This window comes from Pagrus pagrus, assembly GCF_965226575.1.
Source record: "Pagrus pagrus genome assembly, chromosome: 22".
In the NCBI taxonomy this organism is placed as follows: domain Eukaryota; kingdom Metazoa; phylum Chordata; class Actinopteri; order Spariformes; family Sparidae; genus Pagrus; species Pagrus pagrus.
In genome coordinates, this window is record NC_140204.1 from 12,905,654 (window position 1) to 12,921,116 (window position 15,463).

General features: G+C 45.8%; 1 protein-coding gene across 5 annotated transcripts in view; it reads left to right on the forward strand.

Moving 5' to 3' along the window:
• Positions 1 to 15,463, forward strand: part of ppargc1a (peroxisome proliferator-activated receptor gamma, coactivator 1 alpha) — a 257,285-nt gene that overhangs the window by 225,614 nt on the left and 16,208 nt on the right. For 2 of the 5 annotated variants that reach the window (XM_084345075.1, XM_084345076.1), the window contains exons 3-7: positions 9,813 to 10,007; positions 11,001 to 11,126; positions 12,250 to 13,588; positions 14,492 to 14,537; positions 14,753 to 14,826. In XM_084345075.1, the coding sequence (XP_084201201.1) occupies positions 9,813 to 10,007; positions 11,001 to 11,126; positions 12,250 to 13,588; positions 14,492 to 14,537; positions 14,753 to 14,826 (1,780 nt within the window). The remainder of the gene's footprint in view (positions 1 to 9,812; positions 10,008 to 11,000; positions 11,127 to 12,249; positions 13,589 to 14,491; positions 14,538 to 14,752; positions 14,827 to 15,463) is intronic. The other 3 variants (XM_084345078.1, XM_084345079.1, XM_084345077.1) reach the window with 2 other exon arrangements.

The following is a 15,463-nucleotide window of genomic DNA, read 5'->3' on the forward strand; positions in this document are numbered from 1 at the left end:
GTTTCACTTAAACCTGGCCAAAACACTAAGCCAATAATCCACCCCCCCACCCGCCACCCCCCACCCGACTCATACTCTCACACACACAGCAACATGTTGCAACGATGCCATGCGATAAGGCCAACCTTCCTTGTATTATTTAATAGCGTACACTTTTGGAGCGGGGCTTGTAAAAACAGTGTATTCCTAGAATGCTTTTATGCTCTCCCCCCTCATGCAACCAAAGAAGACAGAGGAAGTGCAAGTCAGTGTTTGCACAGAGATGAAATGACTTGATCAAAGAGTGACAGGGAGAAGGGTACAAGGGAAGGAGTGAAAGCGATAGGCAGTAGTGAGAAATCAGTGTGAATAACAGACAAAAAGGGGAAACCTCGACAGAGAGAGTGAGAAAGGGGGGAAGCGGATGGAGAGAGGCCTTCAATCAGCGAGCGCCGTGATTCATGGTGAAGCACTATCAGTCTTGGGCGATAGGCTGCTTCCCCTCTCCAGGAAAGGCCAATCGATCCCAGGTGTGTCTGTGTGTGTGTGTGTGTGTGTGTGTGTGTGTGTGTGTGTGTGTGTGTGTGTGTGTGTGTGTGTGTGCGTGTGTGTATTCGGTGCCAGCAAGTGGCAGTCGCCTTGGCTAGCCCTTCTGCTCTGGTAGTCTGCCATATTCTGTCAATCCCTGTGTGTGTGTGTAACACAGCTTCCAGAGAAGAATAAAAGACATCACAGGAGTAGCTGGCAAATATTCAAGCAACAAAAAAGAAGTCTGGTTGAAATGTGTTTGGCTGCATATTTGACCACACTCAGCATCACTGGTGAGCACTGTTGAGTATGATCAGAGGTAGAGCTGCAGTGATTGTTGATTGGTTAGTCGATCAGTTTTTTTTATTTTGATAATCGATTAATTGTTTCAGTAATTTCTTAAGCTAAGATGTATAATAATCATCATTAAGAAATGGTAAATAAATAGTTAATTAAGCTTAAGTTAATAGTTAGTTAACTCTTAAAAATGAATTGAATGCTTCATTAACCATTTATTGAGCAATTGTAAAGTATTATCAACACCAGTTGCAGTTGTTTGTTAACAGCAAAATAACTATTAACCAAGGGTTAATTAACTGTAAGTTTATTATGTATTAATGATGTTCATTATAAAGTGCTACCAAATGTCAAACATTTGCTTATGAAAATATAAGGATTTGCTGCTTTTCTCCATCATTCATGATGGTAAAAGAAGAGTCTTTGGGTTTTTGGCTGGTTTTTGGACAAAAGAGGCATTTTGAAGTTGTTACTTTGGGCTCCAGGAAAGTGTGATTAGCATTTTTCACAGTTTTTTCAACATCTTATAGGCTAAACAACGTATCAATTAAAATAATTGGCAGATTAGTCAATAATGAAAATAATGGTTAGTTGCAGCCCTCGTCAGAAGCGTGTTCTGTTGCAACTATGGGTCAGCAAAAACCAGATCAGTTGATGTTAATCTGGTCCTTGAGTTAGCTCTGATTAGCTCTGTTAGGCTTCATAACATAGCAGAAACCATCTTAGTCTAGTATCATCAAGTTAAAAGATTTGACTTTTTGATCCAAGAGAGTCGTGATACCGCTCTTTAATGAAATTGTCGGAGAAAAAGCATTTAAGTACATCCGAGTGCCTTTTTTGAGTGTTTAATTTATAAAAGTTTCATAATCTAGATAAATGCCATGCGCACTGCCGTCTCGTACTGTACATGTGAAGGACTCATTTCCCCTCGTCCTTTTTTTTAAGACTCTGTCATCCATACAGGAAAAAAAACCTCCCCATTCTAACTAAGCTTTATGATGTGCACTGCATGCTTAGAGCCCCAGCTTATTTCCCCCCTGAAGCATTTAAGTCTGCACAGGCCTCAAATAGTTCAAGAGGCTCTCTGAGGCTCTGCTGATGCATGAGTGACTGGATGCTTGGATGACTCACTTGCTGCCCAATCAGTAGCTCCCGAGTCCAAACTGAAAGCAGAGGCTTTTACAGACATTTGGTCACTGCAGATAGAAAACATTCCCTCCACTCTACTTTTTGGGAAACAAAAACTTACTTGTATGAATATAATATTTGGTACTGAAAACGACTAGAAAAAAAGTCCCACCTAAGGAACTGCCGATTGAGTTGAGGCCCCAAAAAGAGCGGCTTCTACGCAATCTTGATTTACTTCTGCGCATACTAAGAACACGTGATTAGTTGGCATCAACACAGCTAAAGCAAGCATGTTTTTTATCAGGTGAATTGTAAAATGTGTATTGCGAGAATGTGAAGTGGTGTATCCAGGATAACTCTGCTGCATTTATCTGCCATGACAGTGCTGTTGACCTCAGGAAGTCAACAGCTCGAAAATTGTCCGCTTGTTAATCAGGCTCTCTCCAGAAGACCATTTTCAGGCCATACAGCGGCCAGCCAAAGCTCTTTTCATATGGCTGTGGGCTGTGTTGTATAATAACTCGATGGGAAGATTGGGAAGGGATTTCGAGTGTTGGGCGCTTGTCATCAAGTGGTCAGCGACCATTGATCATTCTGCATTTGGCAGACATATAACAGTGGTCTGCTCAGTAAAGGTGTAAGCTATCCAAAGTAAAGGTAACACGATCAGTATTCCACGGAGAATAGATCCTAGATTAAGATGAAACACAACTCAACATTCCATGTTGATGCTACAAAGAGAGACTCTGAGAGCTTTCATGCCCCACTCATCCTCTCTCATAGTATCCCCGAATCACGTCAACAAGTTGGGATTGTATCGACTGAGGTGCGCAATTCCTTTGATGCGTTTCCATTTCTTTTCTTGTAAAGATCCCCACATCGTTACCACTCACACAACATGCAAAGGGCTTGTGAAGTCCTCAGCGTTTGACCACCGCTGCTACACGTGCAGCCCATACTCAAATGGCACTTGAAAGCGCGCAAGACAGAGAACCGTTCAGATAACGCGCTCACAAAGTCACGACACGGATAAGAGGCGCACACACTGCAGTGGCAGCCTCCCTACCTGGATCCAAGAGCGACAAGGCACCCGCGCACACAGAAGTCAAGGTAAAAGATAATGCGTTTATTTAGTAATCAGCAAATAGCTTTTATGCAGTGGGTAAGTGGTGAAGCCTGTGAGGCCTTGATAAGATCGTTTGCTTTCAGGTGTTTCCCTGTCGCACCTCGTATGCCATTGAGTGCAAATTGAATAGGGTGACCTTTTTTGCCGCAGAATCAAATTGACTGCATTTCCCCCAAAAGATTCCGCCATTTCAATTACCATAAATTTGTGATATTGCATCCCCCCCGCATACACACACAACGCATGCACGCAGAGCTGTAGAATAGGACAATGACACAGAAACACAGCTTTTGTCTGAAACACTGAAGACCACTGTATCTCGTCCACTGTACCTTGGCTCTCCTTGCGCTGGCATCTTTCCGAGGAAGACATTACTGTGACAAATGAAACGCCACAAACCCTCGATGGGCTTGGCAGGGCCCGAAAGGTCAGGAGCTGCGCTTGTGTGCAGGTGTACGCATGTGTGTGTGTGTGCGCGCGCATGTGGTTGTCAGTGTGTAAAGGTGGTGTCAGCAGTGGATAATAACACTGAGTCCTCAGTGCGAAAAACAAGAAGTTCTGGTCCATTCCGCTCCCCTCGCAAATCTATGTAAATGTCAAAACCAAAGTGACCAACCGTCTGTGTGTGTTTGTAATTGTTTTATGGATAGCTACGCTTGACTGCTGATGGCAGGCTTACACACCAGCCAGGAAATGTGGCCATGTGTCCATTTAGAGAGATGGACATTGGAAACAGTCTCCTCTCTCTGCACTTGCTCTGTTCCCCCTCCCTGTGTTCCTCTAGCGCATTATCAACAGTGTAACAGTATGTTCAAAGGCCCCCTTGCTTAGTGGTGCACATTCAGAGCTGCCGACTTAAGCAAATAGCTATTTGCATGCCATTAGGCGAAAAAAGCAGAGGGAAGCACCATTCTTCATCCCATCTCTGCATCTAGCTGAATATTTCTTATTCGAGGCTCCAAATGTCTGTTATCCCCGCCTCCTGCTGTGACCGTCAAAGCAAGTCAAAGTCAGAGCAATCACAGCAATCAGTGCTTCCCCGTGCCAAGCCGATTGGGAAGTAGCTGCCAAAACAAAAGAGTGAGTGTCCAATCATTACGATGGTGTGTGATTCCGTGGTGTTAGCAAACGGTTGCTTGGACCATCTGTTGGACGGCTGGAGTAGGAAAACAACAGCAGCTTGGGGCAGGACTGGAGATGGGGAGGCTCCACCAGGACACACCGAACCCCCCCTGCGTTCCTATTGCTTGTTTGGATAGCTGCGTGAGAGCGGTGTGAGTTGATATGAACACAAGTGTGCATGCATTTTATGCCGGGTTTGGATGGATGTTATTAGATTGTTTCTGGTGGTACATTGGTGGATAATGTCTTCTCTCCAGCTGTTTCGATCTCTGGGGTTCATTGCATGTCTTCCTATGTGTGCCTTTGCAGAAAGTTGCGCAACCGAAGATTTCCGACCCAACGGTAGGCAGAAAGAGCCCGGTGTGTCTGAAGGCATGTGACAGCTGATCTCAGCAGATGTGTGACAGAGTTCAGGTGGTTAGTTTTAGCAGCAGCAGGGTTACCGGTCAAAGGATTTTTTCACAAAGAACGACACTGCTAACATCCCTTGGGTCGGTGTCTGAATCGGATCTGGCCTGTGTCAGGATGTGTAACAACAGTTCTCTTTCTGTCTTTGGCTCACTCTCTCTCACACACTGATATCTCCTCTTCTCGCTTTCTCTTTTCCTCTCTCTTTCCCTCATCAGCTCATCTGATAGTGCTCTAACGGTCTCAAATGGTTCCCAGGAGATACATCATCTCTTGCACACACACACACACACACATCCTGATCCTCATTGATGGCTCCAATGTTTCCTCATTGATAACACACATAGCCTTCCAAACCGAGACGGACATCTGGCATGTGAACGGTCAGCTTCTGCAACAGCACTTCTTCTTCATTCATAGAGCTGTTATTTCTGTTTAAATGGAGGCAAGAAATCGTGAATTTATGCCAGAGCGAAGGGATTATTGCAAGGCCAGTTGTGGTATTACGGCTAAGTAGGATGGAGAAGGCTAAAAATCTGCTGTCTTGTTGTTTGGACTGGACAATCTTGTCTGCATTTAGCAACTTAGAGCTCAAACCATCAAGATAAACCTAATAATGTACTGAACCCGGTTAATGCCTTACACACACACAATAAACAAACTTTCTTTGTTTTCAGAAACTGAATAAACCGACCTTAAAGGACAGCATAATTTCATACTGTTTTACTTTGTTTATATGTGGCGGACCCTGCCACCTTTCTAGCTTCAAACAGTATTCTGAGGACCTTATTTTCCCCTGAGAAAGCTTGTTTATTCAGTTATGGAGTTTGACTTTCCTCTCCAAAACCACATAGTGCCCCTTTAAATGTAGGGAATTGCTGCGTTTCTTTGTCATTAATGATAGTAAATGAAGAGTCTTTGGGTCTTTGAATTTTGGTTGGACAAAAGAAGCAATTTGAAGACACCAGTACTGTGATTTTTGTGTCCATAAGACATTGCCCCTCTATATCTAGTCCATAGGGTAATTTTAGGAAATTCAGTTACGGAATAGCAAGGTGCTCTGTTGGGTCTGTAGTCAGAGGCAAAATGACTGGAGCCTTCAGTTGGCTGCTGTGTGTTACAGAGCCAATCACAGCCCCGACCACAATTGAGGTTTAACATTTAGTTTTATGATTTGGAACACTGTCAGACTGTGTCAGCGCCGCCTTACACACACACAGACACACAGAGGGACTTAACAGTGTTATGTATGGTTTCATCGCTCCGTATAGGCCATAATCACCCTCTCTCCATCTCAGTAAGCTCATGCTAAATGACCAGACGTCTCTGGCGGCTGCCATGATTTGTCTCTTCGCCGTGCATCGTGCCGTACCTTACCCTCCCTGCCTCTCCTTCCTCCCTCCCTCCCTGCTCCCATATGTTGTGCCTGTGTGACCGGCCCGACGTGTCAGGCCTGACTAACGCCTTAACGGCGAGGCTGACGTTGATTTATTTCCTCTGAAATCTGGGGGCCGGGGGTAATAACACAGAATGACATTATTTGTTTATCAAATCCAAGGCTGCTTTTCTTGGCAGAGTCGAGATGTGACGACTTGATACGACCCCCTTCGCTCGCCACACACACACATACCCCCCGCAATTTTTGATTGTGCCATGATTAGAAGGTCTGGCTAGTCGCTTAACCTCATCCAAGGGGATGTTTTTGAAATCTGACAGAGCAGAGAGCAGAGGGAAAAAAAAAAAGAAAAAGATTGAGTTGAAGCAATGCAATTAAATTGTCAAGGCACAGATTTAACCCCGCCATGCAATTTGGGCGCCAATTTATTAAGAATGTTTTCTGTCTGAACTAACTGGATGCCATTCCTCTATCTGCAGAAAGAGAGAAGGAAAGAGTGAGCAGAAAAAGACAGTGGGAATAAACAGTACTTTAAATACCAGATGACCCATTTAATGGGAGATATTTTATCTTCCCACATCCAGAGTGTCTGCCACATGTTCTGCCTCTCACTTGAAGATAACAGCGGGGCTGTTGAAACTGCATCTTGGTGTTATTCAGTGATCACTTCTGTCACCCTGGCACTTTCACAACACATTTGGTTTCCTTTTAACATGTAAATGATGCATTGCCCCCAAAAGCTCGTTAAAATTTGATCCCTGGCAAATTTGCTCAGGAGCTTGGAATCCTCAAGAAGCAATTAGCAGATTTAATTTGGCTATTTGCCCCAGTGTTGAGAAGTGTGTGTTTGTTTAAAACAGCACCTTCACCTTCCGTTATCAGCTGCGTGAATAGTATCTCCTGGAACACAATGCTGTGCCGTGGAGCTCAATAAAAGAGTTAAAGGCAAGGACAACCTCAAAGACAGCGTGCCTGATAACAAAAGGGCCTCACCTAATAATGAACAACTGGAGTTGGCTTTCTTTTTTTCCAACGTGGGGAAGCTGGGGTGAAGGAGGGAGGAGAGAAGCTCTGCCAGCACTTGCCAGCATGTTTTATGGCTAATTGAAGCATTTGGAATAAAACAGCCACAAAATGGCACCCTTTAGAATTGGAGCGGGGTTAATATATTGTGATCCCACAATTAGCCCAGGATTGTTAAGATCTCTTTAATTCGGTGAGGTCCATTAAGCGGGATGGGCGAGAAAGTGCTCCCACTGAGACAATTTTTCTGCTCTCTCTTTGTTCTTCCTGCCCTCTTTTCCTCTCAGCAGCTGCTGTAGTAATCAATATAAGTGGACATGTCCGTCAGCAGGTTGCCAGGTTATCCTGGCGTCACCCCCTTTGGGTGCCATAGCTCCTGACGTCCACCTACACAGAGATTTTGTTTATAAATAAACAAGGGGCAAGTGAGCCATTGGTGGTAGATTGACTTTGCTGCTGAAACTCTGCAAGGTGTGGCCCTTAAAGCTGGCATTGAAAAGCTCACCCTCCTGGACAGGGGTATTAGATCATGCTCTCTCCAGGGTACAAATGATCACTGAGGTTTGCTCTTTACCCCAGATTCTCAAATCCCCACTTGGCCTATGAGTGCCTCCACTAGAGCTGCAGCAACGGCTGCAGCTTGATCGTCACGACTCAGGGTTTTTACAAGTGTCTCTTTTCAGAATATAAGAGTCCCTTCTAGGTTATCTTGGGGGATACAGTGTGCCTGTGGGACCATGCCAATTGGTGGAGGTTTTTGAAACAGGATTGAAATTTCTAAATTTGAGTCTGCCACAGCCTCAGAAATTCCCCAATCCTTTCCAAACCATGACATAATGAAGCCTTCACAGCCCTCTCAACTTTTAATGTAACTAGTGTCAGAGAGTGGCATAGACTGCAATTTCTACAGAATGTATAGGTTTGAACTTACTCAGGAAAGGTGGATAGAGCCCCTCCCGTATACACCACTGCTCGGTTAGTTGGTGATGTTGGACCTAAACAGATGGTTGGCTCATTAAAGACTCATTTGTGATAATCTAAAATGATCCCGCTTTCAATTTCTCATGCGAGGGTGTATGTTTGGGCTAAGAAAAGGCTCCGGATTTATCAGCGGTTAATACCTACCCGCTTAGTGCTCAGGTAATAACTTGGGGTGCTGGAAAATGGTGAACATTTCAGTAGCGGAGGCTTCCAGCACGGTGGATTTGAAGCTCCTTGCAAGTAATTAAACAGCATGCCACCTCATACAGAGCAATTTCCTGCGAGGCATTTGCTTGCCAATGCGACATGGCCCCAGTCTACGTCGTGTTATCTCTGTGAAATATGTCCCCTTTATCATTTTTTAATAATGACTGAGTGCTCGTGTTGTTCGGAGAAACTCTCCTCAATGAACATCAGATTAACGTTTTCCTCACTGTTAGCTAGCTAACTGAACGTCCAAGATATCTGTGTCATCTATAAATGAAAATTGGAGGGAGGAAAGCATTAAAATGGCCGCTATCTCATTGGAAAATCCAAACCTACTCCCAAAGTGCCTTCCGTGGTGGGTGTGTAATTGTGTAAAATCAGTGGGGTAGACAGAAACAAGTGGGTGGGTGAATTTTGTGCATGTGGGAATCTGAGTTTCCCGAGGTATGGTGCTGGTATCTAAGAGGTTGGTGGCCCCCCTTGGCATAATGATGGCCACACACCGTCGCCGAGCGATGATAATCCTGCCATGTGCATAAAGGGATTTGTTCTTGTTGGGCTGGCCACAGAACATCCCGGGGTGACGACGCTGTTTATCTTTCCGCTGTCTTAAAGTCCCCTGGGCTTTTATGGGCCTGGAACTTACAGTTCCTGTTGTCACTTGTCACTGCACAAAGGCACAGCCATGCACACACGAACACACACACACACACACACACACACACACACACACCCCTTTCTCAAGCAAGCTGCATCCCTCTCTCTCTCAATATGTATCAGTATACAACTCTCGATCCCTGTTTTTGTCTCCACATACATGCATAGTTATTACGTCTCGTGAATCTCCCATGTCGATACCTCACTCCTCGTCTCCCCTTCACTATATATTCGTCTCTCTGTCTCTTTACGTCTCACACAGTTATAATCTCTACCATAAAACAGCCAGCCGCAGCAAGCACACAACTCCTCTGGTGCATCAAAGAGGAGCTGAGTGGCAACAACAAGCTTTATTTTTCACAAAATGTTGATGGTAACTTCCCGCCCGTTGTGAACATCAGCTGTCATGCCAACATTTCAAATATATCACATTTGTTTAGCATTAGCAGGCGGTAATTCGCCTTATCTGAGGATTGCTGGCAAACATCTTGTCGGCAAGCGGATCGTCTCTCAATTCCGTCGGGGAAGATTGAGGAGAGTCAACTCCCGCTCATTGTTTCCTTTACCCCCGCAAACCCCTCCATACCACGACGCACCCCGACCCATTCCTGTCTTCCCTAGATACTTGCTACTTGTCAGCCCTGGTAATGGGTTTCTTGGGGGAGATATTATTTTGGTCCAGTAAGCTGCGTGCTTAAAATATGAGTGACAGGCTTGACTCACTTGCACAGGGAGAGAATTTTGTTTTTAAAAAGGCTGCCAGAATAGAGCCAGCTCTGCTACTGCAAAAAAAATCTTCCCACTCTATTAACAATGAAAGGCTGCATGCAACCACCCACCACCTTTACTTCTCTGGAAGAAAAAAAAAGAGATGCAACTTCTCCTGACTAAAATGTCCTATTTTTTTTCTGTCTCCCTGTTTCTCCATATCTGCCTTCCCCCTTTTTCCCCCCTCCTAAGAAGATAGATGAAGAAAATGAGGCCAACTTGCTGGCAGTGCTTACAGAGACCCTGGACAGCATCCCGGTGGATGAGGACGGATTGCCTTCGTTTGAGGCCCTGGCAGATGGGGACGTGACCAATGCCAGTGACCGGAGCTGTCCCTCCTCCCCTGACGGCTCGCCACGCACCCCAGAGCCTGAGGAGCCTTCTCTGGTAAGACCGACACCTCTCACTTTCGCCAGATTCTCCCATCAACACCACTCCAGGGTCTTAACATGTGTCATTCCTGAGACATGACCTCCAACCCTGTTGCTTTTCTGCCAATCCATGGCAGACACCAGATAAGACTCTTTAACAACTCTGGGCAGCGAAAGTGGCCGTTCGTGTGTTAGACTTCTGTATTTGGCAGCGGCCGATCCACAGTCTGCCATATTTGCCACAATGTGCTCACTGTATGTGCAGCGAGCGCAATCAGAGATGCAGATGCAGGGAGGAGGGAAGTAAATGGAATGGATCAGTGTGTTCGCTGCTCAGTGCTAATTACGTAACAGTGCTATTGTGGTGGCAATTCAATGATACGAACACTGTGGTGGGGCCAGCTACGTTTGACACAGTGCCACAGGCCCTGAAATCAAGCCGGCACGTAATGAAAGTAAGGGGAAAAAGAAATCCATCTCATCTCGTCTTCTCTCAGTGGGTCTCAACTAATCCCCCTGTGCCCGAGTCATCTTTTTTGGCAAAAAGACAGGCCTCTCAATGAGAAGTCAGCTTACCTTTGTGCTGTTATTTTTGCACGTAACCATACCATCTGGGCTTTTCTCTAGCTTAAAGGCTTTGACCTAAAATGTTATGTTATGTTCAGTTATAGTCCATTTTATTCCATGCCGGTTCCTTCCAAATGACCTTTAGCCACATGCCTGAGACTGTTTATTCAATCACATTAGAGAAGCCTGGCTGTGTGTACACAAAAAACACCTGCACAGGGGAAAAAAAAAAAAGACTTGTCCTGTCACATGCTTAAAAATCTCTAATCTGTTAAATATGCTAGTGATTTCATCTTTTCCGACTGCAGCGTTGGTCTCTTTTGGTTTTACAGTTACAAAGCACAGGGTGTCTAATTGAAAGAAACTGTTAATTTGCACAGCCCACACTCACTTCCCTCCTCCTTTTCCACTTTCTCCTGTTTCGGTTTGGGTCCATTCGCAGCTGAAGAAGCTCCTTCTGGCACCCGCAAACTCCCAGCTCAGCTATAATCAATACACAGGTGGCAAGGCACAGAACCATGCAGCCAGCAGCAACCACCGGATCAGACCACCACCTGCCGTCGTCAAGGTAGGGACACACACACACACACAGACACACACACACACAAATACAAGCACTGCCTTGCTGCCTATTTCACTCCAGTTCGCACATTTTTTTGTTAGTGTTTGTTTATCCCCCTCACTCTGTTCGTGCTCTTCGTCTTGTTTCTCGCTTGCTCTCCCTCCCTCTCACACTTTTCTTGTTTTGGTGGCCGCCTTTAGAAGATGTTAGACTACTGCTCTAGTCTACTATCCCAGGGGGCCATCTCGTAATGAAAACAGGCTGATTGCTGTTGGGCTTTCCAGGCGAGGCATCGGCACCGTTGTCTCATTAGCTCCACCACTTATCCGCCTTGGTATGGTGCCTGTTGAAAAAATAAATAAAAAAAAAATAGCGACAGGCACTCTTGCGGCGAGATTGATGCCTTGAGACGACAAGATCAAAATATCAGTCTTGATGTTCTCATTAGATGATACTCAAAAGGACTTTTTGAGGGGCGGGGTGGATTGAGATAGAATTTAGTCATTGTAAGTATGATATGTGTATGACTGAATAGATTGAGTATCAGTAATCTGTTCATGTATAGTATGATATATACAGCTTATAGCACTTGATCATTTGCTCTTGTTTGAGGAAAATGTCTGAAATCTCTATTTGTCATGCTTTCCCCAGTGCTTAAAATCCTCTGAATGTAAAAAGCATCTGTATGTGATCATATTGTATTGTAAACACAACACACACACACACGGATCTGTGTGCGTTGTGCGTACTATGTTTGCACATGGAGTGCGTCAACCTTCCTCACAGATTCTATTTTCATACTGTGCCTTTGAGTCATCCATTTCTGGAGCACAGCGAATGAGGACTCCCGGAGGACATGGTGCGCGTACAGAGTGGCGCGATGGCGCTAGGAGGGCCACGCAATTAAGATGATGGGCGGACCGCACTCCCAACATTGCCTCCTGGATAGTTGGGCAACTACTGTGCTCAGGCTGTCTGAGTCTTTCAGTCTCCCTCTGTCTACTGTTATTTTTGTGCCCAATAAAGCACATCTCCCACAACTGGATCAGCTTGACTAAACTAAAAACGCTAAGCAAAACTTTTTATTCAAGCAGACTAACTCATTTTCTCTCTCTCTCTCTCTCCGCAGACGGAGAGCCCCTGGAATGGCAAAGCAAGAGGGGGCTCCAGCCAACAGAACCGCCCGGTGAGGCGGCCTTGCACTGAGCTGCTGAAATACCTAACAGCCACTGATGACATCCTGCTCCACACCAAAGCCAGTGAAGCCAAGAGCACCTGGGGGGGTGCCGGTAGCAGAGACAAGAGTGGCCTGGGTCTTGGCGCGTCTTCCTCCTCCTCTTCGCCGTCCTCGTCATCCACCTCCTCGTTCTCCTCCCTCTCTTCCACCACGTCTTCCTCTTCCTCAACCACCTCCAAGAAGAAGTCAGCTGTACCATCTCAACAACAACAGCAGCAGCAGCAGCAGCAGCCGCCGCAGCAGCATCACCAGCGAGGTGAGAGCCGGGCTGCTGGCGAGTGTAGTGTGGCTGGTGTTGGGGCTGGGAAGTGGCAGCGTTGCAGTCACGATGACGGGTTTGAGGAGTCGGAGGGTGCCTCTATCCCTGTCGGCCACAGAACCTCCACCTGCGGCCATGCCCGCCCCAAACTGGAGCACGGGCCGCCCAGTGAAGAAGGAAGGCCGCCAGGCGATGTGGGCCGCCTGGCCGCCGCTAGGTTTATTAGGTATATGCATTCTTATTCCCTCCCTCCCCGAGAGGTGAGTCACAGCTGTGAGCATTGCCGAGAGGCTGCGGGCGCCACTCAGGCTAGTGAGGGCTTTGGCAGGCAAGGCCGTAGTAACAGTAATGGTGCCAGCCGTGCACCACATAGGCACATCACAGTGACTATTAGGAAAAGAGATGAGAAGCCGGGGCACCCCTTACTTAGCCAGCTGCTCACCTCCAAACAGAGGCCTGCTCAGTATCGAGCCCACTTACTCCCACCTAAGATCAGCCCTTTACCCAGCACTCTGAGCAAATCAGCAGGTAAGAGGTCTGAAAGCCCTGCCCAGGCTGTTTCAAAGGGGGAGGAGGAAGAGTTGGCAGGGACCACTGATTGTAGAACCCGGGCAGTAAGTAAGGTCGAAGAGCCCGACACAGGGTCCCTGTTGTCACCTCTCGCCTTTGACCTAGAGAGCTGGGTTAGCCAGCCAGACTCAGGACTAGACCTGGGCTTCGGACTAGAGCTGGGGTGGCTAAACCATGGGGAGGATGTTGACCATGATGATGATGATGATGGTGTTGATGATGATGATGATGACCATGTCACGGGCAGCCCTGCAGCGGTGCTCTCACAAGGCCCAGCAAGCCCACTCTTCCCAGATACTAGAATTGCAGAGCCCGCCCCTCCCTTCATCATACAAGGGCAAGGGCACCCACACAGGCAGGCACTCAGCGAGCACCCCGGCGACCAGGGCCACCCGTTGTTAGGTAATCATGACTGCATCCCCCCCACTGGCCTTATCTCTGCTCTCTTTTTTCCCTCTCCTGCTCTAACCACTTCCCAGTTTGACTTCACAACTAACACCTATTCTAATCCGAATCTAACAGTCATTCTGAGGGCATAAAAAACAATGACAAGCCTGCTAGCCAATGCTTTTTGCTAGTCCCGGAGGCATTCTTTTAAATTAAAATCGAGTTTTTAAAAAGGAGGGGGTGGGAAAAGGGGCGAGCCTTGTCTTGCTACTGTACGCCTTGTATTCATAAAGTCGACCCTTGGACCATCTTTGGCTGATTGAGCTGAGTGTGCTGAATATGTACATTTAGACTCCGAGCCCGGGCGTTGCTCTTTAGCGTCGTGCTACTAAAGCCACGTTCCCTTAGCTGGAGCACAAGTCGGCCAGAGCCTCGGGCAACTGCACAAGCTTCCTTGACTCTCCTTTCTTCCTTCTTTTTCTCCCCTCCTCTGCTGTTGGTGCATGCGACTATGACTTTATTGTCCAGGGAGGGGCTCACCCACTGTCATGTGTCTTGTTTGTGGCATCGTCTCGCTATGTCTTTATTCCATTTTCGATCTATTTGTTGTCTTGAGCGGGGAATGTCTGTGTCTAGACACCTGTGAAATACGCACCATCACTTCATCCTGCCTCACAGAGTGAACAGTCTATCCTAAGAGAATAAATTCTTAAAACGGGGTCAATCTAAAACAGATATGCTTTGTACTATAGCGTCAATTGAAAGACTTTAATGGGTGTTTTTTTTTTTTTGTAGTAATAATTGCATTTAACGAGCCAATTTGAGATTAATTGTTGCAGAATGTGGACCTGTTCTCTTCTGCTCTTCTGAGTGTTATACATAGATCAATAATTACCCATGCTCCTTTGTGTTCTGCAGCCAAACCAACCACCTTGCCACTTCCTTTGACCCCAGAGTCTCCAAAGTAAGTGTGAGAAGTTTTTCCACATTATTCCAGGCAGAAAGCAACAACAAACTGCAGAAAAGAACAAAGAAAGCCAAAGAAAATTAAATAGACTAGAAACCAAAATTGAGGCATTTTTGTGAATCATTTCCATTTCTTAGATCACAAAAAGCATTTAAAAGTCTTACTTTCACCTGAAGGGTAAAATTTTGCAATGTTTTCTTTTTGTGTTGCAGTGACCACAAGGGATCACCGTTTGAGAACAAAACCATTGAACGCACATTAAGTGTGGAGATTGCTGGAACCCCAGGTAAGAACCCATTACTCATTATTTAAAACAAACGTTATCTTTTAAAATCAAAGACTAGCCAGTGTAAATTCTCCCCTCCCTGTCGTAGCTAGTAACGGGTTAACTCTCGCTTCGACATCTTGATCGTCCCATCACAGTTCAGAGTTCAAGGTGAAGGCATAGAAGAACATTTTTATGTGCCTGAGTATTGATTAGGCTTTCCAATCTCTTCAGGGTTTATTAGCACCCCCTCCCCTGTTACTGAAGAGTTAATATGCTTTTCCTCATCCTCTATCAGATCCTAATGCTCTCTGACTGACAGCTTACTTAGCCAGACATCATAGGAAAATTGAAATGGCGGTGTTGTTGTTTAATTGGTTTTGCAGTGTAATTCGGTTTTGCCCGTATGATCTGTGCCTTCCTTTCCTTTGGTCCCTAGACATGCAGGCAATTAGATCAGCTGACCTGTGCATAATTTTCCAATGTTAAAGGTGCACTGTGTAGTTTTGGGGAAGAAATTTTAATCAGAAGAGAAAGATCTTCATTGACTGATTTAGACTAAATTAACTCTCTTCATTTTTTCCCCCTCTAAGAACAGCTTGTTTATTCAGTAATGGAAAAAATAAATATTAAATCCTGAGTTTGAGTTTCTTCTCCA